Below are 19,901 nucleotides of genomic sequence, written 5' to 3' on the forward strand. Positions count from 1 at the left end.
TTAGCGCTTACATCGGTCGCGGTCGAGAGTACACCTCGATCTTCCCGTCGAAAAAAATATACGGTACGTTCGGGTTGTCAGCCTTCTGTTTTTCGCACTTGCGAGCTTGAGAACCGTGCCGGAAATGAAACCAGCAGATCCAGCCACGTTTATTTCTGGCTGGCGTTCCATCCCGTCGGCTGCAAGAACGAGAACGTATATTAGTAAAACGGTTCCGTCTGTGGGGGTTACCTGTTAGTGCTTCATCTAAGCGTTGCGTAAGGGCTTCGATACGTTGTTCCAGCGAATTTATCGTAGCTCCATCTCCTCGATATTGAATAGAGGAAATCTGCTCGCGGGGTGCCTCCAGAATCTTGTCAGCAACTTTTGCCTGGTCGTCCAGTGTTGCGGTTGGCATGGCAGCGATGATGGCACGAGTTGTGTTGGGCAGGGCTCGCAACCATAAGTTGGTCAGGATGTTGTCGGTACAACCTGCTCCTCCTAAGCGGCGCATCTCGGACAGCAAAACGCTGGGTTTCTGGTCTCCAAGGGACATGCCGGACAGCAAACTGCTCAGTCGCTGTGTTTCCGATGGTTGGAAATGAGCGATAACAGCTTCCTTTAGTGTTTCGTACTTGTTGCTGTTATTTTCGTTTTGGCACTGCTTGATTACTGAATGCACGTATTTTGCTCGTGAACCAAGAGCGACGATCACTGTGTTGAACTTAAACTTGTCCAGTTTAATGCCGTTGACGTGAAAAGAGGCTTCGAGGCATATGAACCAGGTTTCAATATCCTCTTGGTCGAAGTCTGGAATATTTATTTTGGAAATCACTGTAGCTTCACTTGCCTCACTTTTCACAATCAGCGCACCATTTTGTTCAACTTCGTTGTTGGTCATCATTTTGTTTCGCACGCGGTCGACACTTGATGGTCAATGTTCGATTGTTGAACTTAAAAACGCGGCGAGCGAAATGCAAATAAATAGCGGTCACCGTAAAATGATCACTCGCGATTGCTACGTTACGTTTCGGATAAACGTAATTTGATACTTGTTCAGTCGGGGTCACCAGTTATGGGAATGTTCTAGCTAATTTCACTACTTTCGGGTGCACGTAATGAGTTGGCTTGTTGCTCGCTTGGTGGTCACTCGTAGAATGATTTTATTTCTAATATAAAATATAATTCTAATCCTATATCTAATGGTAGTAGTGCAATCGTTTGCTATTGTTAGTGTTAGTGAGTGAAAGTGTGCTACACGTTACGCGCGATGCGTTCTGTATGTGTTTGCTATGCGTAACGCGTCTTAAGAAGCGGTTACACGTTGTGTCACCACAAGATACCATTCGTCTACAAGACATCGTATCGTATACCAATGAACATCGAGCACGTGAAGTGCTACAATTGTCTGCAACAAGGGCACTATCAAAGCCAATGCCAACGACCCCAACGTCCTCATGGATCGTGTTTCCGGTGTTCGAAGACGGGACATTCACATCGCAAATGTCCGAACCGTAACAACGTACCAGCCGCTGCGGTGCATTCAATGGATATGGAATCGGGTTATTTACAACAAATTCCAGCCATGCAGGAGGTACAGTATCGGACAGAAAGATAGGACCCTTGTTTTTTCAACGCAGCATGCACCCGTTGGGCCAGGTTTATGTGTTGTTTGTATGTGTTTGTGTGTGCATGTGTGGGTGGTGGTGTGTGTGTGTGTGTGTGTGTGTGTGTGTGTGTGCATGTGTGTGTATGTATGTTTGAATGTGTATTGGTGTGTGTGTTTGTTTCACAAGTATGTCGTTTCGGATAGATTTGTTAGTAGTTTTTTTTTGTGTTTTGGGTAAGGTTTTTGATGTAATAAGCAGGACCACCGCCCTCGCGATCAGTGTTTTTTTTTTATATATTAACAATTTTACGGTCTTCTTTCGCCGTGGTCTTTTGAGGACGTCTGGTTGACTTGCGCGTTTCGGTTGTCCAAGCGCGTTTCGGTTGTCCGAAGCGCGTTTGCCACAAAAGTGCGCGATCGTTCCATTATGAACTCGATCGTTTTGCGGTTAATGCCAGCAGCAGCCAGCAGCATTGTTACTAACATTGCTTGCTTGGACCGTCAAGAACGCGCTGGTTAAAAAGTTGGACACGGCTCATCCCGTGCTCAGCCTGCGTTCTGATTCTACACGTGATGAATTACATCGTTGTAGAGCAGCGAAAAAAGTGTATGGATAAAAACTATCTATGAGTAAGCGAGTGAGCGTCAACCCATTTAAATCGAGAACAGAATACTGCCGCGCTCATGAAACAAAACGCCCATTGAAAAGAACAACTGCGCGCCAGCTCAATGCACGCACAAAGTTTCCTATGCACACACCAGCTTCAACGCAGAGATGCACGCTGGCCTTTCAATGTCGTGCACTGGAGAAACACCTGTGAGGGAATGCCGAGTTCATTGCTATTGTGCGCGTTTCCATTTCGCACCGCTGTCGCACATTCATGAAACAGCACACCTGCGTTCTCGTCCGAAGAACATTCGCTGCTATCGATGCGAACTTTAGCTTTTATCCAAGTATGAACGCACGCTGTTTCACATGATAACACACATAATCAGAATGTTTTCAACGCAATATGAAACCAAGTCCAGCTACGTTTCTTCAGACAAAAACCCGCGCACTCGCACACACACACACATGCACACACACACACACACACACACACACACACACACACACACACACACACCACACACACACACACACACACACACACACACACACACACACACACACACACACACACACACACACACACACACACACACACACACACACACACACACACACACACACACACACACACACACACACACACACACACACACACACACACACATGCACATGCACACCCAAACACATACAAACCACAATAAACCTGGCCCAACGGGTGCATGCTGCGTTGAAAAAACAAGGGTCCTATCTTTCTGTCCGACACTGTACCTATATATGGTATATGGGTCCAATAAACTCCGTGGTAAACCAAAAATCAATAGTATCCAAACAGATGATAGCTATAGCAGATCTTAAATACCTACGGTTATTACGACCGTTAAAAAGATTTGAAGCTTTGGGATAGAATCGTTGTAATCATTGTTTTTGTACTCCTCGAATTGATTATTCTTCCATTTTTAATTAAAACGAGACATCAATTTTATCCCGCATGAAACCGGGTAAATCAGCTAGTAGAATATAAAACATTTTTCATTGTTAATAAACACTTACTATTTCAAACTCAAGCTGAAAGGTTGTGTGTACAATTTTCACCTTATTTCTTTACCGTCGTTTAGTGTAAAACAGCTTGTTAATGATGAAGAGGAAGTTTTGAAACTGATGAAGACACGATGTTGTTGCTTTGAATTCTGGAACTTGACTAAATTTAATCAGGAAAAAAACTTGCTTATATACTGCAGAATTTTGGGAATTCGAGCTGCCGCACGCGGATTCGAGCTGCACGATACCAATCTACAGCAGTTTGCGCTGCGTAATAGATTTAGGATGAAGTACTTTTTACAAGTAGGCAAATTTGCTTGAAGCGCCCTCTAGCTTACGCTAGGCTTACTAAGAGTGACGCGTTGCGTAACATACTCCCGCGCGTTGAATTATCTAATTCAACTAGGATGAACTGGATGGCTCGTCGGTGGGAAGAACGCAGATTTTAGAGATGGACCGCTTGAAGTCTTCATCTTTAGTCTTGACGATGACCACTCGGATGTTGTCGTCAGCTCCCTTGATGATCTGCGTGACGCGGCCAAGACACCACTTCGATGGAGGTAGCCCGTCCTCCTTCAACAGCACCATGGTATCCAGCTTCACGTTGTCCTTCTGCTTGGTCCACTTGGTTCTCTGCTGTAGTCCGGACAAGTAGTCTGTTGACCAACGTTTCCATAGTAGACGGACAAAATCTTGCACCTTTTGCCAGCGATCGAGACGGTTGAACGGCAGCTTTTCCAGCGATGGTTCGGCCAGGGATACGATGGGGCGATGAATGAGGAAGTGTCCTGGGGTCAGCACTTCCAGATCAGATGGGTCATTGGAGAGTGGTGTAAGTGGTCTAGAGTTGAGACATCCTTCAATCTGGATCAGTAGAGTGTTGAGTTCGTCGCTCGTGAGGATGGCGTTCCCAACGGTTGGCTTGAAGTGTATTTTGAAGGACTTCACGGCCGCCTTCCAAAGGCCACCAAAGTTGGGTGAACGGGGTGGGATGAATTTGAACTGGATGCCATCGTCGATGCAGGACTTAATTACTGATGTTTGCCACTGGTGGTTGAATTGCTTGGCCAAGGAGGCAATTTCTCGGGAGGCGCCCAAGAAATTCCTAGCGTTGTCGCATTCGATGAGAGCCGGTTTCCCGCGTCGTCCGATGAATCGTCGAAGTGCCGCAAGAAATGCGTTGGTAGATTGGTCAGCGACCAATTCGATGTGTACAGCCTTCACTGCCATACAGACGAAAATCGCTATGATACAGGGTTGCAATCTGATTCGTCAGCGGATGGTTGGCGAGTAAGATGTACGGATGTTTTCGGTCGAACGGTATTGGTGCATGTCGCAATCTTCCGCCCACTCGTAGCAGGCCATCTTGTAGAAACGGTGCTAATAGTTTTAATGGTGAGACACAGTGTAGATTCGGCTAGTTCCTCTAAGCCGAGATGCTGATCCAATCTGCGTTGGTGACGGTTAGCAGGATTCGTGTTTTATCGGAATCTTCTTAACCACGCAACCAGACGTTGCAGTCCGGTGAACGTTGAACGGAGGCTAAAAAGTTCGTTCGGAGCCACGGATTGTGCAGCCATGCAGATTGGTCGCTCCTCCAATTCGTCCGTGGTGAAATCTTGCTGTCGAGGTTGATGAGTGTTCGGCCATTTCTCTGATGGTTGCGCCAGCCAGTCTGGTCTGTGCCCCCAAAGGGTTGAAGTTTCCAGATAATCCTCACCCATTCCTCGGGAAGATGATGTCCGCAGGAATGTCCGTTCCGGGTACGTGTCTCCACTCCTTACCGTGAGTGATGTGTTGGATCTCGGACACCCGGTTAGCGATGAAGGTTTTCCAGCATGACGGAGTTTTATACAACCAATGCAGGACGATGGTTGAGTTAGACCAAAAGATGGTCTCGACCTGTAGCTTCAAGGCGTCTGACACTTTCTCGTACGAGTGTGCCAGTAGCAGAGCTGCAGAAAGCTTCAGTGGGGGTAAGCAAACACGCTTTTGCTTATGGGAGTCTGCTAGTGGTGCCACCTTCGATTTTGCAGTGATAAGATTGGTTGTCACACGTCCATCGGTGTCGAACGCAAGTAAATCGCCGCTCCGTACGCCTTCTCGGATACATCACAAAAGCAATGCATTTGTAGATTCGTTGCTCGTTGATCGGTTAAGAGCCAGCGTGGAATGTGGATTGTTTGTAGCATGGCCAACTTCTCGCGAAACAGAAGCCATCGGTTTTGTAGTGCTGGTGTCAACGGCTCGTCCCAGGCGATCTGACATCTCCACAGCTCTTGAAGGAACAGCTTGGCTTGGATGATAACTGGTCCAACCAGTCCGATTGGGCGAACAGTTTTGCCACATCCGAAAGCGCGTTTCGTTTGGTGATGATGTTGTTTGCGTTCCAGCGTGGGATCATGAACACAAAGGCGTCGGTGGAAACGTTCTACTTGAGTCCGAGTGTCTTGATGATCGGTGACTTCGCATTCAAGTTGAGAATCATCCTTTCATCTTGCAGATGCTGGGGCAGATGTTCGAAGATCTGCCTGTTGTTGGTGGCCCATTTCCGCAAGCAGAATCCACCAGAAGCCAGTAGATCGATGAGTTGCTGACATACTCGTTGACCCTCGGGAATGCTGTTTACGCCAGTCAGCATGTCGTCCATGTAGAAGTCTCGTCCGAGGATGGTTGCCGCTTCGGGATGGGTGCTAGCTCCGACCTGAGATAGCACTTGCAGGGTTTTGGTGGCCAAATACGGAGCACATGATGTGCCGTAGGTGACGGTGTTGAGCTGGAACGTCCGTATCGGCTCGTTTGGAGAATTTCGCCACAGGATTCGTTGCAGCAGACGATCGATGGCAGCTATGTTGATTTACCGGTACATCTTCTCGATGTCTGCTACCAGGGCAAATTTCGACATTATAAACCGCAGTAGAATGGACATCAGGTCGTCTTGGATAGTGGGTCCGATCATCAGTGCATCGTTTAAAGATGTTCCGGTGTCTGATACACACGAAGCGTCGAACACTACCCAGAGTTTAGTGGTGGTACTATCTGGTCGCACGATGCAGTGATTTGGAAGATAGTATGATGGTGATGAAGTTGTAGCATCGCTCTCGGCTACTTCTGTCATGTGCTGAAGTTCTGGGTACTCCTCGATGAGCTGTGTGTGCGCTGTCTTCAATGAGGCTTTCGAGGATAGCCGACGTTCCAAGGCAAGGAAGCGGCGTGTGGCTATCCCTTTCGAATCCCCAAGAAGAGCCAGATTGTCCTCTCGTTTCGGTAGCTGCACGATGAATCGACCGTAGGTGTCTCTGGTGGTGGTGGCTGCGAACTGTTTCTCACAGTTGCTCTCCTTGACGGATAATGTGCTGGTAACTCGGCATGACTCCAGCTCCCAGAATTTGCTCAGCTGCTCTTCGATGCTAGTACTGCAGACGTGTCCAACGATGGATGAATGTGGTAATGGTGTATGAACATTGACTCTACCTGCTATCACCCAACCGAAAGCAGTGTTTTGGAGTGTCACTCTTTCGTGGGATAGCTTGATGAGTCCTTCCTTAACGACGTCGTAGTACAGCTCTGCGCCGATGATGAGGTCGATCGGGCCAGGACTGTGAAATGAAGGATCGGCCAGCTGAACTTGACGAGGTATCTGCCAGCTGCTTGTGTTGATACGGCTTGATGGGAGCTCACGAGTGAGCTTGCTGAGTACGTGGAACATTCCGGACGCTGCGTATTCGCTGTTTAAAGAATGGATCCTTAACACAGTCGAATGTTGTGACGTCACGGAAACTTCTCCAATTCCTCCGATGCGATGATTCTCTCGCCGTTTCGCCACACCCAGCCGTTGAGTAAGACGCTCGGTAACGATGTTGAGTTGTGCTCCGGAATCCAGCAAGGTACGTGCTAGATGACATCGTCCGTGATTGTCCTCTACCTGGACCAGCACGGTTTGCAGCAACACAACACTGTTGTCGATCTGGATGGAACAGTGGGTAAGGGACTGAGGAGGATTGGTAGAACTCGTTGATGGAGCATCCGACGCATCAGTTGCTTGCGCTGCTTCATGCAGCAACGTATGATGCCGTTGTTGGCAGATCTTGCATCCGCTTGAAGTGCACTGTCGTAAACGATGAGCTGGAGAAAGGCAGTTGAAGCACAATCCTTTCGACTGCACTAGTTGCTTTCTATCTGCAACACTCATATTGTTCATTATTTCACACCGGAACACTGAATGTTTTGAAACACCGCACAATTTGCACTTTTCGTTGTACGCAACACTATTCACAGCACTGGTCGCAGCATGGATGGTTTGCACTCGAGGATTGCTGCGCATGATGTCTCCGGTTCTGGCTCCGCTGGTTGGCTTGGAGAAAGACTTCAGTACATGACAATGGTTGAGGACGAATTGCACTAAGTCTTTGTACTTTGGGATGGTCGTAGACTTCCGGTGAAGCTCCCAATGACGCAAGATTGTTGGATCCAGCAGCGAGCTTAGCCTGAACACCAGCAGCGTGCTCCATGCATCTGGTTTCTCGCCTTCCTTTTCGAGCATTCGTAGGTTACGCTCGAAATCGTCGACGAGTCGGCTTAGAGAATCTGCACATTCTCTCCTCAGCGGTGATATGCTGAATAACGCCTCAACGGTGGTTTTGACGATAAGCTACTTATTCTTGTAGCGCTTGGACAACAGTTTCTAGGCTACGTCTTAGTTTTTGGATGTGATTTCAAACGCGTCGATCGCCGCGCGTGCGTCCTTTGTCAGCGACGCAGCAAGCTAATGTAGTTTGTCACATTCGGTCAGCTGCTCTGACGAATGTATCAGTGATTGAAACGCGTCACGGAAGGCAGGCCAGTCGCAAATGTTTCCGTCGAAATGTGGTAGCACGATTTCGGGAAGTCTTGCACGCATCGGAACTGTCGTTGGTTTCTGCTCACCCCGAAAACTGGGTTTGGTGTTGTAGGCAATGGGATCTGCGATGCCAACTGGTACTCGATGTTTTTGCTTAACTCGAATACCCTGTCGTCAAACACGCTATATCGCTCGATTGCTTCCTGAGCCTGGTCGTCGCTCACAACGTCCAAGATCGATTCGTACCATTGTTTGTAGTGCAAAGCAAGCACCTTCACTCGGCCTGCTATGGTTTTCAGCGAGTGAACGTCGGTGCTGTGTTTGACGAACATCTGTTCTAGACGGTCAAGCTGCCACTCCAGGTGAGTGCGTTGACGGTTCAATTTGATGATGCCTGGAACGGAGCCAAATTCTCTGACGGTGGAACTTTGGCTTCCTTCTATGTTGTTGGCCGCTGGAACCACTTCTTTGACGGTAGAATGGTCAACGGGCATAGTTTCACTTTCTAACACAAACTTAACTTTTCACAAACTTCCCTAAACGCGAACTGTGGATCACTTGCACACTAATCCGGTTTCTGAAGGACCAAATGTTAATGATGAAGAGGAAGTTTTGAAAATGATGAAGACACGATGTTGTTGCTTTGAACTCTGGAACTTGACTAAATTTATTCAGGAAAAAAAACTTGCTTATATAGGGTATTCGAGATAAATTTGATACCTTGCCTTTGGGTTTATATCTCAGGGTTGAGTTGACGTATCGAAATGATTGATATGTCAATCGATTGCTAAAATTTGTGCGAACAAGTGTAAAAAAAGTCTAGCTCCGTAAATATGTGGAACCCGTCCGAATTGTACAAGCGTGTAACGTGTGTTGTGATGGTTCGTGCCGGCCATACGAATGCCGAAATTCGGAAGGCGGCGATGTGTTCGCTGAACACCGTAAAAACAATACGGTGGACAATGGGCGGCCGTACGTTTGGCAGCAGGATGCTGCACCAAATTTCTTTCCTATTCCCTCAGAAACTGTCAAATTTATCTCGAACACCCTCCCCCTGTGCAAAGCGACGGAAGAAATCATGCCCTTTCGCGCATTTTCTCAGGCCTTCTTTTTCCCTCCTACGGCAAATTTGTCGAGCAGCGTTTCGAGCTACCCGTCCCTGACTCTGCCTCATACCCCTCGCCTGAGGGGGCTGTCGAAGGTTTAGTTGTGTTGGTGCGTCAGACGGCCAATCGCTGTCAGCCGTCGTCCGTGCTTTTTCGCTCCATAGCGCTATCTCTTTCTCGCGTGTGGTCAATGCTGATGAGCTGCTGTGGCGCTTCAAAAAACCGTTTACAAACATTGCGGCGATGAAGTTGCATTTTCTCAAATCAAACCAAAAAAGCGCAATGAGTTCAAACGCTGCAATGTAAAAATGACTACGGAATCGCTAGCTCACGCTGGAGGGTTTGCTGTGCAACGCACAGAACCTTTATTCGCATTATCACGTTCAGCCCGGCGCTTGTTTTCCTCAACATACCGTTCCGTCGGCATCTAGAACGCAAGCTGATCGTGCAACCGGCATACTGGAAAGTCTGTGTTGTCTTCCGGAATGTTATGATTCATTGGTCAAAGAAAGGAAGGTGTTCATGACAGTGGCGGATTAGGGGAATCGGGGGAAAGATGAGATGAGGCTCCTGTACATGGTAACTGATGACCGGGAGGAGGGGGTACTGGCACACAGCTGTTGGGAGATTGAACAGCATACTTAAATTGACGGCGGGCGCGGGCTTCGACCATGGGACCCCTACGCTCATCGGTCACAGACCCTACAATTATTTCCGGCATGAGGGGGGGGGGGCAAATGACTCTCAAGCCACTTGGCCACAACGACCATTTTTCCGGGGTCCTTGTCACTAATACTCTGTCCACTTGTACGGTGTTGATGGTGTTTTTTATTGTGAAAGTGCATCCTTCCCCCTGCATGCAGCGTATGCATCAAGCAGGAGACAGTGTAGCAGTATGCAAGTTACCCGCTGGATAGGAGCGGTCCCGCGGTACCGCCGTCATTCTTCACATCTGCATGCCCGTCGTGGGTTCTAACCGCATATGAACCGTCTGCCGTAGCAAGGGGTGACTATCCGGCTACGCGGTACTCAAGTCCTGAAAAGGCCGGCATGATCGCGTAGGCCATTACGCCAATAATAATAATTATTATAATAATAAGAAGAAGAAGAACTTAGCATAGCAGTCCACACTCGGGGAAGGTTTTTGTTTTGACATTGGTGCTGCCGGGTCAACCGCTGTGGCGCGACAAATGCACGGAATGCAATCGACCAAAACATGAACCTACCGAGCCGAAGGCAGTGCCGGTCGCTCGGCGTCATGATACCGACTCCAAGCCAACAAGCCGCCAGATTCTGGACGGACAGGTGGAGCAGCTTACGCGCACCGTAATAAACCAAACCAGAATTCTCTTTTATATGGACTCAATTCAAAATGTTGTTTCCACTGCGGCCGCTAGCTGAATTGGAAAGAAATGTGCTACATATCACACGCACGTTTGCTTCGATCGTAGCGGTAATCGATCGGGCAGCGTACAGTGCGTTTTCTGAGAATGCATGGAGTGTGTAGACGCAGCCGGTGACAATGCACGCATCAGAATCAAACAGTTTTGGGGTTCCCGCACGCACACACACACACGCGCACGCACGCATGCACGCGCGTACGCGAGAACGCTCCCCCGAACGCGCATACACGCACGATCGATTTCCGCTACCTTATCGGAAGAATTACTGGCTTATCTTGTAGCGCATCCTCATGCAAAGCACCGGGAGGGGAGGGGGATCGCGGCATGATAGAGTGGACGGTCACTTTCCCCGCGTTGTGTGTGTGTCGCGACCCGAAAACTCGAGACAGATTTTAACACATTGAAAAATATTTTATTGCCACTATACATCGTGCTACATGATGCTTAGAAGGTCGTTCAAGCATCAAACATGTTCAAATAAAAAAATATTAGATTAGTGTTAGACGTTCTCGTACGCTTGTTTGAAATTGGCTTCTTCACCCTCGATTGGCACGGGCATTAAATGGCCTCATCAGCAGCGGCACGAAATAAAATAAACCATCCATACACCGATAATACTTTAAATCCCAAAATGAACCAGCTTCTCCCGCATCGTCAAGGTCACACACAATAAATAAATGCTAACACCCACCAATTACAATACACAACCGCAATACACATATATGAATCAACGCATACACCACAACACCCAATCAGCTGGCGGCGGAAGGCACGGGCTGAAGCGCAAGTAAGGCAAGGCAAGGTGGGGAAAGGGAGTGAGAGGAAGAGGAGGAAGAATGGGCGCCAAAATTTTTGATTTTTTTTACCGTTTTTTCCTCCGCCGTCTGAAATAGTTCATCCATTTCTTCAACAGATGGCGCTCGTTCCGCACCTAAAAAGTGCTATAAATACGCTGGCTATCGTAGTTTTGACTGAAGTCTAGCGTATTTTTTTGCGTATTTTTTGACACAAAACGACGCAAAAAACTACGCAGAAAACTGCTCCAATTTGCGCAGCGGGGTTGCACAGGGGGACGTAGGCAAATTTCCTTGAAGCGCCCTCTAGCTTACGCTAGGCGTACTAAGAGTGACGCGTTACCATTAAGGCCGGGCTACATTGATCGTACTCCGTAGTGTAATTTTGATTTTCACTAGCGCATCTGGCGGCGGCTGGTGGAAGCTTTTTTTGGTCGTCGGGGGAATGGTCGTGCCGGATCTCAAATTTAAGTGATTTTCCATCGCTTTCCATTGCAAAAATGGATGCAATGCGTGCAAAACATGTGTATCTACGTTTTACAAAACTTTTCTCCTCCGATTTAAGTGAAAAACATGGAAAAATAACGTATTTTCTGGAGCAGTCCCAAATTGTTTGGCAAAATGCTTCGGTCAGCCGCCGCCAGATGCGCTAGTGAAAATCGAAATTACACTGCGGAGTACGATCAATGTAGCCCGGCCTTTACGCTTGCCGTAAAGGCCGGGCTACATTGATCGTACTCCGTAGTGTAATTTTTATTTTCACTAGCGCATCTGGCGACGACCAGCGCAAGCTAGATGTCGGTATAATTTATGTGTCAAAATTATTCATACTTGGTGTCTCATCAAGTTTCAACCAGGCTACTTGTATGCCGTTTGAAATGTTGATAAACGTCCATAAATTGCGACAAAGTAGGCCGTTATTTGTTGTTGTTGGGCAAATCGTCATTCATATAAAGCGCTAGGCAACATTTCTCCGCATCTTCGAATATCTATTCATCATTGAGTAAAATTATAGGCTCCTCGACCCAAAACGTTTTTTGACAGATAAATTATACCAGCCTCTAGCTTCAACCCACCGCCGCTAGATGGCGTACGCGTTCACAAAAATTACACTACGGAGTACGATCAATGTAGCCCGGCCTTAACACAGGTATTGTAATCGCCTTTAAGAAAATTACATGGAGACAGGGCTGGAGATCTAAAGACACGATAATCGACGTCTGCAATGTTATTTTTAGTGGGCGGTGGAGCTATTTCCTGGGCTAGCCGATTGCGCCACATTATCGTCAATGGAAGCAGAATTCGTGGCGTTGAGCGGAGCGAGCCAGAAAATCTTTTGGCGATTACAGGCGAAAAGATCCCACTGTGCAAAGTGACGGAAGAACTCATGACGTTCGGAGAATTTTCTCATGCCTTCTTCTTCCCTCTTTGTTCTTTGGCCCTCTTTGGCAAATTTGTCAAGCAGCTCGTCGACCTACCCGTCCCTTGCTACGCCTTATACCCCTCGCCTGAGCGCGCTGTCCAAAGTTTGGATGTGTTGGTGCGCCAGACGGTCAATCGCTGTCAGCCGTCGTCCATGCTTTTTCCCTCCATAGCGCTATCTCTTTCTCGCATGTGGTCAATGCTCTTGAGTTGCTGTGGCGCTTAAAAAAGCTTTTAACAAACATTGCGGTGATGAAGTTGCATTTTCACAAATCAAAGCTAAAAAGCGCAATGAGTTCAAACGCTGCAATGTAAAAATCACTAAGGAATCGCTACCTCACGCTGGAGGGTTTGCTGTGCAACGCACAGAACCCTAATTCGCATTAACACGTTCAGTCCGGCGCTGATTTTCATCAACATTCCGTTCCGCCGGCATCTAGAACGCAAGCTGATTGTGAAACCGGTATACTGGAAAGTTCACTGGCAGTCTCTGGGGCCTGTCATCGAACTCAACGTGTTAAGCATTAAGCATAACTTTGTTATACTATGCTTTTGCTTTCGTATGGTGTAGATTACACAGATATACTGAGCCGTCTGCACAAGGGTGTGAGTGTGCGTGTTTGTGCAGCACTTTCGCCAAATGAGTTTTTATCCGGAATGTTATGATCGATCGGTCAAAGAAAGGAAGGTGTTCATGACAGTGGCGGATTAGGGGAATCGGGGGCCCTAGGCGGAAAGACGAGTTGATGCCCCTGTAAACGGTAGGTGATGACCACGAGGAGGGGGTACTGGCACACTATACTTAAATTGCCGGCGTGGATGGGGGGTGGTGGCTGGAGGGTGCAAATGTTTCTCGAGCCACGCTGCCTCAACGACCATTTTTCCGGGGTCCTTGTCGCTAATACTCTGTCCACTTGTACACATACGGTATACTACAGACTAGAGATCTTCGGCGACCGCCTAGTCCGCCTACCGTTAGATCCGCCGCTGGTTCATGACGGTGTTTTTTTTTTATTGTGAAGGTGCATCCTTCCCCCTGCCTGCAGCGTATGCATCGGGCAGGAGCAGTGTGGCAGTTTGCAAGTTGCCCGCTGGATAGGAGCGGTCCCGTAGCACCGCCATCATTCCGTACATCTTAACAGCATGCCCGTCGTAGGTTCTAACCGCGTATGAACCGTCCGCCGTAGCAAGGGCTGACTATCCGGCTACGTGGTATTCAAGTTCTGAAAAGGTCTGCACGATCGCGTAGGCCGTAATGAAAATAGCAATAATAATAGTAAGAAGAAGAACTTAGCATAACAGTCCACACCCTTTCCAAATCAGGTTGTCAGCAGAAGAGTTTGACTTGACTTTGTTGCTGCCGGGCTACCGCTGAGGCGCTACAAATCAACGGAATGCAATCGACCAAAACATGAACCTACCGATCCGAACCCATGTCAAGGTATTGCCGGTCAATCGACATGATACCGACTCCAAACCAACAAGCCACCAGATTCTGGACGGACAGGTGCAGCACCATACCATCGTACGCAGAGTACGAGTTGTCATCAAGAGAGCTGTCAGAATTCCTTCTGTTTGGCTCCCATTTTGAGAGCAGACCGATTTGGAAAAGCTAAAATAGGGTAACTGTACCAGTTTTCGGCAGTGTACCTATTTTCGGCAGGGTAGCTAAAAACGTGAAATTCTGTACAAATGTGGTAAAAAATTTCACAAAACACAATTTTGTAGTGAAAGTGTAATTATTTGATATTCACATACGAAGCTTCACACCATTTCATTACGTATTTTTTAAAATATCAAATAAATTGTGCTTTTTTTCGGCAGCTTTGCTGTCAGCCAATGGTTCGGCAGGTTTTGTGATTAAGAGAATCAGATCAGTAAAACAATGAAAAAGTGGTGAATATTAAAGATTTTATGCTTATTTAATTTATTCTAACTTGTTCGGAATTTTAAAATCACGATAAACAAGTTATTTTTCACTTTAAATGCTGCCGATAATAGGTACACAGTAAATGTTCATTTTTGTCAGCTCAATGTTGTGGGCTCCTGCCGAAACTCGGAACAATAACACACATTGGATTTGGCAGAATATTTCTTTAAAAATTGATCAGAACACTACAATGCGTATATCGACACATAATATGACCTTTCTTGAACCAAATATCACCAATTTTACGACAAACAATGCACTAACTTAAGAGAAAAATAAATATTTGTAAGCCAATTCGCACCGTACGCTATAACCATCAAACTGTCAATGGCTGCTCTGTTTAAACGTCGCATCAAAATGGCTGTCAAAACGGGCCAAAATAAGCAACATAAAATTATTAATTAAAGTGCTTTTTAACATCAGTATTAGGAAAGTAAGAGTGTAAAATTGCTTTGAACATTTTTTTGTACATATTTACATAGAAAATAACATTTTCTGACCCGTATTCGCGCTGCCGAAAATAGGAACACAACCTGCCGAAAATAGGAACAGACTGCCGAAAATAGGAGCAAAAGCAATGTTTGCATTTTTACGAATATTTATGAAAAAGGGCTTTGAACCGGCAAATAAAAAATAGTGTAACATATTATGATAGTTTATCAACCAGAATAACATCACTGACATGAAAAATAATAAAAATGTTTATTTGTGAGCAGCTATTGTGAAACTGCTGCACTAGCGTGCCGAAAACTGGTACAGTTACCCTAAATAAAATTGAACTAAACGCTAAAGTGGTGACTCCGACGTGATCCGTCAATATTTTTCACAATTACAAACGAATACAAACAATGGAGAAAGAGAACGCACCCGTACCGTGTGCTCAGCATGTTTATGCTGGTGAAAGTGTAGCATCATCATTCGCACAATTGTCGAGAATACTCCAACTAGTGGAAAATACGCATATATTAAATCAAAGCTGACGGAACATTTCTTTGACAGCCAGCAGCGGCGTTTGCATCGTATGTTGTCTGAAATGCCCCTTGGAGATTTAAAGCCTAGCCATCTTTTTAACGAGATGAAGCGAGTTGCCGGCGATTCTCTAAGGGACACCTTGCTGCTAGACTTATGGGCAGCTCGACTTCCTGCTCACGCCCAAGCAGCAGTAATCGCTTCGCGTGGTGATGCCGCTGACAAGACGACTATAGCTGATGCTATTGTCGAATCTATGAGCCTGCGAAATATCAGCTCTATCGATCAGGAAACAACTACAACTGCTCTCAATGTAACATCGAGTGACCAACAGATTCAGGATCTTAAATTGGCAATCGACGCATTATAGAAACGACTCGACAAGATCCATCCTAATAACCCCCAAGGTCGATCCCGTTCTCGCGCACGTAATACGGATGCTGATCGCGCTAGAGACACATCAAATGGACCATGCTGGTATCATCGTACTTACGGAAGTAATGCTAGAGTATTTCGCGCACCTTGCTCTGTAGGTAATTGGCCTTCTTCCAGCCAGCAATGACGCCACTCTGCTGATGCTGTGGAGGAAAATGGCGAACTTTCCTCGGCAGCCACAATCTGTCGACTGAAAATTGCAGATTGTTCTACTAATATGCAATTTCTTATCGATACTGGAGCGGATGTTTCCGTCGTTCCAAAAGGATTAAAATCAGCCAAAATAAAGCCTTCGTCCATCCAATTGTTCGCCGCTAATGGAACTGCTATTGAAGTATACGGTGAAGTGTTACTGAAAGTAAAGTTTGATCTTCTTATTGACTTAAAACGTGGCCGCCTCATAGACAACACTACCAATTTAGAGTCACGTGGTTTTCTTACCAGAGATATTGACATTTCGGTGAAAACTTTTTCCGCGGCGTCGCCATTTGTAGATTTACTAAGTGAATTTCCACAAATAACACACCTCGCCCCTATGGGTACAACAACTAAGTCTTCTGTTATGCATAGAATTGAAACGACTGGCCAGCCTGTATATGCTAGACCTCGAAGACTTTCACCAGAAAAATTCGAAGCAGCCCGTAACGAATTCGAACTTTTGATGAAATTGGGAATATATCGTCCATCAAGCAGCAATTGGGCTAGTCCTCTCCACATGGTCAAAAAAGCAGATGGAACATGGCGACCATGTGGAGACTATCGTGCTCTTAATGCTCAAACTGTTCCGGACCGATATCCGTTGCCATATCTCCAGGATTTTACATCGATGTTACAAGGTAAATGCATATTTTCTAAAATTGATCTACAAAAAGCATTCCATCAAGTTCCTATACATCCGGATGATATTCCGAAAACAGCAATTACGACGCCTATCGGAATGTACGAATTTTTATTCATGACGTTCGGTTTGCGTAACGCGACTCAAACCTTTCAGCGATTGATACATGAAGTTGTGTGTTGCTTAGAGTTTGTGTTCCCTTATGTCGACGACCTTTTTGTAGCGTCCAATTCTCCCGATGAACATAAACAACATCTGAGACAGTTATTTGAGAGACTAAATGAACACAATCTGACCATTAATGTAGCTAAATGTGAATTTGGTCGCGATAAGCTCAATTTTTTGGGTCACACTGTATCTGCTGAAAGAATTCGCCCATTACCTGATCGTGTACTAGCCATCCAAAACTTTAGCCTTCCGTCGACAGTAAAGGAACTTAAACGATTCCTGGCAATAATCAATTTTTATCGAAGGTTCATTTCTCATGCCACTGAAGCTCAAATTCCATTATTGAACATGATCTCGGGAAATAAACGAAACGACTGCTCTCCTTTGTCCTGGACTGACAACACTCTTGCAGCTTTTGATCAATGTAAACAACAACTCGCACAAGCCACCTTATTATCTCATCCTGCTAAATCTGCTGAGCTTTCTCTTTGGGTTGATGCCTCAGACATTGCCGCTGGTGCTGTATTACATCAAATTGTGGAGGTAAACGTTCAACCCCTGGGATTCTTTTCCAAAAAATTTGATAAAGCGCAGCTGCGGTATAGTACTAACGATCGAGAATTATCAGCAATATATTTGGCAGTACGTCACTTTAAGTATATGCTGGAAGGGCGCAGCTGTCATATTTACACTGATCATAAACCCATTATATATGCATTTCGCCAAAAACTCGGCAAAACTTCTGATCGGCAAGCCCGTCAACTAGATTTCATAGGGCAAATAACTACTGACATACGCTACATAAATGGTACAGAAAATATCGTCGCCGATCTGCTGTCTCGCATATCAGCTATACACACATTGCCTTCGATGGATTTTTTTGCGCTGGCAAATGATCAAAAAAATGACGAGGAACTCTGCAAGATATTGCAAGGTACAGCTGAATCGTCGCTGCAATTAAAATTAATTGAGATTCCAGGCAGCAACACACAATTATATTGTGATTGCTCTACTAATCGTATTCGGCCGTATGTCACACCATCATTTCGAAATATTGCGCGGCGAGCGGTACATAATTTATCGCATCTTGGGACACAAAGCACAGCCAAATTGATGACCGAAAGATTCGTTTGGCCAAATATTCGAAAAGATAGCATTGCCTTTGCGAGAAGTTGTATACAATGCCAACGTTCAAAAATATCAAGGCATACTCAATCACCATTATCCCAATACCCTTCTCCAGACGATCGATTTTCCCATATTAACATCGACATAGTCGGTCCTTTTCCAATCAGCAGAGGAAATAGGTACTGCTTGACTATAATCGATAGATTTACTCGATGGCCAGAGGCTTTACCTATTCCGGACATGACTGCTTCTACAATAGCTGATGCTCTAGTTTCGGAATGGATTGCGCGTTTTGGCGCACCCAAATATAATACTTCTGATCAAGGTAGACAATTTGAGTCATCACTCTTCTTGGAAATAAATCGCATGTTAGGTTCAACTCACCTGCGTACAACTGCATACCATCCTCAAAGCAATGTAATCATCTAAAGATTCCATAGAACATTTAAAGCAGCTCTTCTCTGCCACGATAATGAACACTGGTGTGAAAATCTCGCAATGATACTACTTGGCTTAAGAACAATATACAAGGAAGATATTAAAGCATCACCAGCTGAGATGGTTTATGGTACCACGCTTCGTATCCCCTCTGAATTTTTCAACGATATTGGCGAAACAACAAATGAAGCTGAGTTTGTAGCTAATTTACGAAATGCCATGCGATCATTACGCCCCAGACAAACCTCATGGCATGGTTCTCGGAATATTTTTATTCCCACCGAACTAAAATCGTGTAAATTCGTCTTTATTCGCAATGATTCCATACGACCAACACTTTCACAACCGTACGAAGGGCCTTATGAGGTTATGGATAGAACAGAAAAAATCTTTAAGGTCAACGTGAAAGGTCGTACAGTATCTATATCAATAGACCGCCTTAAACCAGCCCACATCCTACAAGAACCTTCTGCAAGTGTTCCTGCTCCACCTACCAGTTCTTCTGAGTTACCACCGACTAGGACCACTCGTTCAGGCCGAAGAGTGGTGTTTCCTACCCATCTTCAACAGTACGTATCCTAGTCTCGAAGGGGAATACTGTAGCAGCCCAGTGTGCAGTTCGCGTGGCTCGTACGCAGAGTACGAGCTGTCATCAAGAGAGCTGTCAGAATTCCTTGGCGTGAACGACCATTCTGTTTGGCGCCCTTATCTAACCAGTTACAATGTCGCTAATTCGTTCGCCCTTGGCGGTGCCTGGACCGTCAAGGGAGCAGGAGGCTTTGCCTGGACCATCTATGGCGCCAGACGCGAACGGAGCTAACCAGAACGAGGACAGCGTTTCAGATGTGTTCCCTATCCTCGATGACATCGCAAGGGTTGAACGCCAATTGATCCACCTATTTCGGCAGTTAGATCGCATGGAGGCCAACTACAACCAGAGGAAAACGGACGTTGCGGCACTCAAGCTGATTGCGGTAAGATTAAACGAACTTTCTTCCGAAGCAGCAGCCGTGTTTTCTGTGTTATTTGAAGAAACTGATGAAACTAAGTAAAAGCAGGCAGAAGAGCGCTATAGCAGTTTCGATGACAGGATGTTTGATCTGAAGGTAAACATACAACAAGGTATGTTGGCTCTTACTCCTAACATTCAAATAACAAAAAGTGATCCCGATCGAGAAAAGCCATGCGTTA

General features: G+C 46.0%; 1 protein-coding gene across 1 annotated transcript; it reads right to left on the reverse strand.

The window, feature by feature from the left end:
- Positions 1-6,096: 6,096 nt before the first annotated feature.
- LOC121601866 lies at positions 6,097-8,573 on the reverse strand. Its single transcript, XM_041930669.1, has 2 exons — positions 8,166-8,573; positions 6,097-7,347 (listed from the first exon to the last, which is right to left on the reverse strand). The coding sequence occupies exons 1-2, from the start codon at positions 8,571-8,573 to the stop codon at positions 6,097-6,099; spliced, it is 1,659 nt and encodes a 552-aa protein (XP_041786603.1).
- Between the last annotated feature and the right edge of the window lie 11,328 nt (positions 8,574-19,901).

The sequence above is a fragment of the Anopheles merus genome, unplaced genomic scaffold (genome assembly GCF_017562075.2).
Source record: "Anopheles merus strain MAF unplaced genomic scaffold, AmerM5.1 LNR4000211, whole genome shotgun sequence".
Taxonomy (NCBI): Eukaryota; Metazoa; Arthropoda; class Insecta; order Diptera; family Culicidae; genus Anopheles; species Anopheles merus.

Excerpts from the sequence above, each read along its gene's own strand:
- LOC121601866 (XM_041930669.1), bottom strand. The coding sequence starts at position 8,573 with ATGCCCGTTGACCATTCTACCGTCAAAGAAGTGGTTCCAGCGGCCAAC. Across the intron at positions 7,348-8,165 it reads CACCAAACCCAGTTTTCGGG|TGCACTTCAAGCGGATGCAA; the intron begins GTGAGCAGAAAC and ends CGTTTACGACAG.